This window comes from Bactrocera latifrons, unplaced genomic scaffold (assembly GCF_001853355.1).
Source record: "Bactrocera latifrons isolate USDA-ARS-PBARC rearing strain unplaced genomic scaffold, ASM185335v1 scaffold_10, whole genome shotgun sequence".
NCBI classification, from domain to species: domain Eukaryota; kingdom Metazoa; phylum Arthropoda; class Insecta; order Diptera; family Tephritidae; genus Bactrocera; species Bactrocera latifrons.
This window is the reverse complement of record NW_017534408.1, coordinates 212,701-215,072: the sequence shown is the minus strand read 5'-3', so window position 1 is coordinate 215,072 and position 2,372 is coordinate 212,701. Positions and strand designations below refer to the sequence as shown.

Below are 2,372 nucleotides of genomic sequence, written 5' to 3'. Positions count from 1 at the left end.
ACTCTTCCATTAGCAGCGATTTAATCTCATAGGCTGAGATCGCTTTTGGTGTCACTTGGCTATTGCTGAGTATAGCTTTACTCTAGCACACTGACTTATAGCAAAACCTTCTGCTTGAAAAGGGCTCGGAAAATATTCTATGAATATGGAAAGCTAGAATTGATTAATAATAAATAAGATGATAATAATAATTCCACGTAATGCCTGCTCCAATGCCCTCCATGGTCTTCGATACATCAGTAGTGAGTCAAGTGTCGTATCAATCTTGCTCAGCTTTGCTCCAAAAGACCTTTTGACTTATTGAAAATCGACGCCCAAAACACCACTCCATTTGTAGCGATAGGCCTCGTGATCATATTATACAACTTCGTGCTGATACTTGCCTTAAATCCTCAGTAATCACTAACCAGGCATATGCACAACATGAGTGCTTTTGTAGCTTTAGACAGTATTATTTAAAGATAGGTTTTTAACCGTGTAATGTGAGTAAATCGGCCAAAGTTACTATATTGACAAAATGTAATAAAAATAACCCATTGTAACTCACAATAAACGCCACTACTCGTGGTTAAAAAATATAAGAAGAGTTTTTAAAATTGTATTTTAGCTCCAGCTATAAGCGTTAATGGTTTTGACTTCTGGCTTATAATTACAAATTTGTTATTAATCACAGATTCATAAAATTATTAACGTTACGCAATATCTGAAAGACTCGAATCAAGTTTAAGGTGCTAAAATCTTAAGTATGCGAAAGAGACCGCCTTCGAGTCCAATTCATCTCCGACAAGTCATTCCTCTAAATCAGCAGATTATGTCACAGACTGATATGCTCAATTTATAATTTTTGATATGTTTGCGCAGCAACACCGGCAACAAAACAAAAAATACAAAACGTAAATTGAATGCCGTTGATTTACACCTCAGTAGAGCACAGCGCGTCTGCGGCCGTTCATCGAAGTCAACGAAAACCCATTGGACGGCTTGCACTTGGCATCAATCTCCATATCAAAGTATGCTGATCGTTCCGCCTCATTTACGAAACCAACGCCCCTCCGCTCATTATAAAGTACTTGAATGTAAAAGGTTTGCACAGCGCCGGACACCCACTGGGCAGACGAGTTGTACGCCTTGGGCGCCCTACGGTGAAGCAACGCTTGAATTTAGGCGCTTGAGCAGTGTTGATTGCGACGATACTCACGAAAGCGCGCGTAAGCATGCAAAGTCGAAAATAATCACAGTCAGTACAATTAAATTCGATACAGTCGCGACCAGTGTATGGCGGGCGGTTGCATAAACGAACTTGGCAAGAGAAGATTGGCTTTTCAAGGCGATAATTGCATATGTGCTCCGGGGAAGAGGTGCTCCTCAAAGTACCCAAGTTGGGAAAATTAATGAACTCAGCTCTTTGTCATTTCGCTCAGCGCAACGCATCCAATGCGCCAGCGCTCGTTGGTTTGGCAATTGGACTTCCGGCGGCAGCGAGTTGCAGCGGTAGCCTTAATTTGTTTACATTACATTACCGCCAACTTTCAAACATAAGTACTTATGTAGTTATACGGTAAATTATCACAAACATTCACGCAAACTGTTGGCGCTTTGCTAAAGTCTTCAGCAGCGCTTGTTAACTGAGCTTTTTCGCGCGCTGACTCTCCGCAGCAACTGCCAAGCGACATCTGCATTTCTTATACTTCTTCTTCTTTTTTACTCTGTTTCAATATTACTTCTTGCTCTGCAATTTTTGGTGCTCATTTTAGGTATTTTGCATCGCACTCTTGATCTGCGCGCTTTGAGCGCCATCTCTAATTTCATCTCCCGCTGCAATGGCCAAACTATGTGACGCGCTTAGCGTTTTGGCCAACATTTGTACTTTGCATATATTGTTGTTGTTGTTTTAGCGTATCTTAGGTGTCGAAGAGGTTGCTGTTGTTTAACTTTTTGTCCGTGATATAAAAGATTGGCGTTCAACTGATTAGCATTTAGTTGATTTCTGCTTGTCAATTGGTCCAGTGGTCGGTTGTGTTGAAAATTGTGACGCGTACGTTTTAAACGAAAAATTTATTTGTGCTGTGGAAAAAATGCGCGCTTTTATAGTAAGTTCAAAAAAAWATATATATATTTAAAATGTGATAAAGAAGAGTTTGAGTTAATGTCTGAATTAAATTATCGATTCAATTGTGGAGTATAAACTGAGAAATTTAAAAAAAAAAAAAAAAAAATTATGCTGTTTTTGAAATAGTGAGATTTAAAACGCAATGCGAAAAGGACTACAAAGTGGAAAATTTACATTCACTAAAAACAAGTGAAGATATTAATTTTGTCAAAAACCTTTTTAGAAACGAATTTGATGGGGTCAAAGTATAAAAAAAAAAATA

At 38.6% G+C, this 2,372-nt stretch overlaps 1 protein-coding gene across 1 annotated transcript in view; it reads left to right on the top strand.

The window, feature by feature from the left end:
* Positions 1–1,993: 1,993 nt before the first annotated feature.
* LOC108965974 (probable LIM domain-containing serine/threonine-protein kinase DDB_G0286997) overlaps positions 1,994–2,372 on the top strand; it is a 5,253-nt gene continuing 4,874 nt past the window's right edge. The window contains exon 1 of the mRNA XM_018928665.1: positions 1,994–2,090. Coding sequence (XP_018784210.1) covers positions 2,076–2,090 — 15 coding nt within the window. The 5' untranslated portion in view covers positions 1,994–2,075. The remainder of the gene's footprint in view (positions 2,091–2,372) is intronic.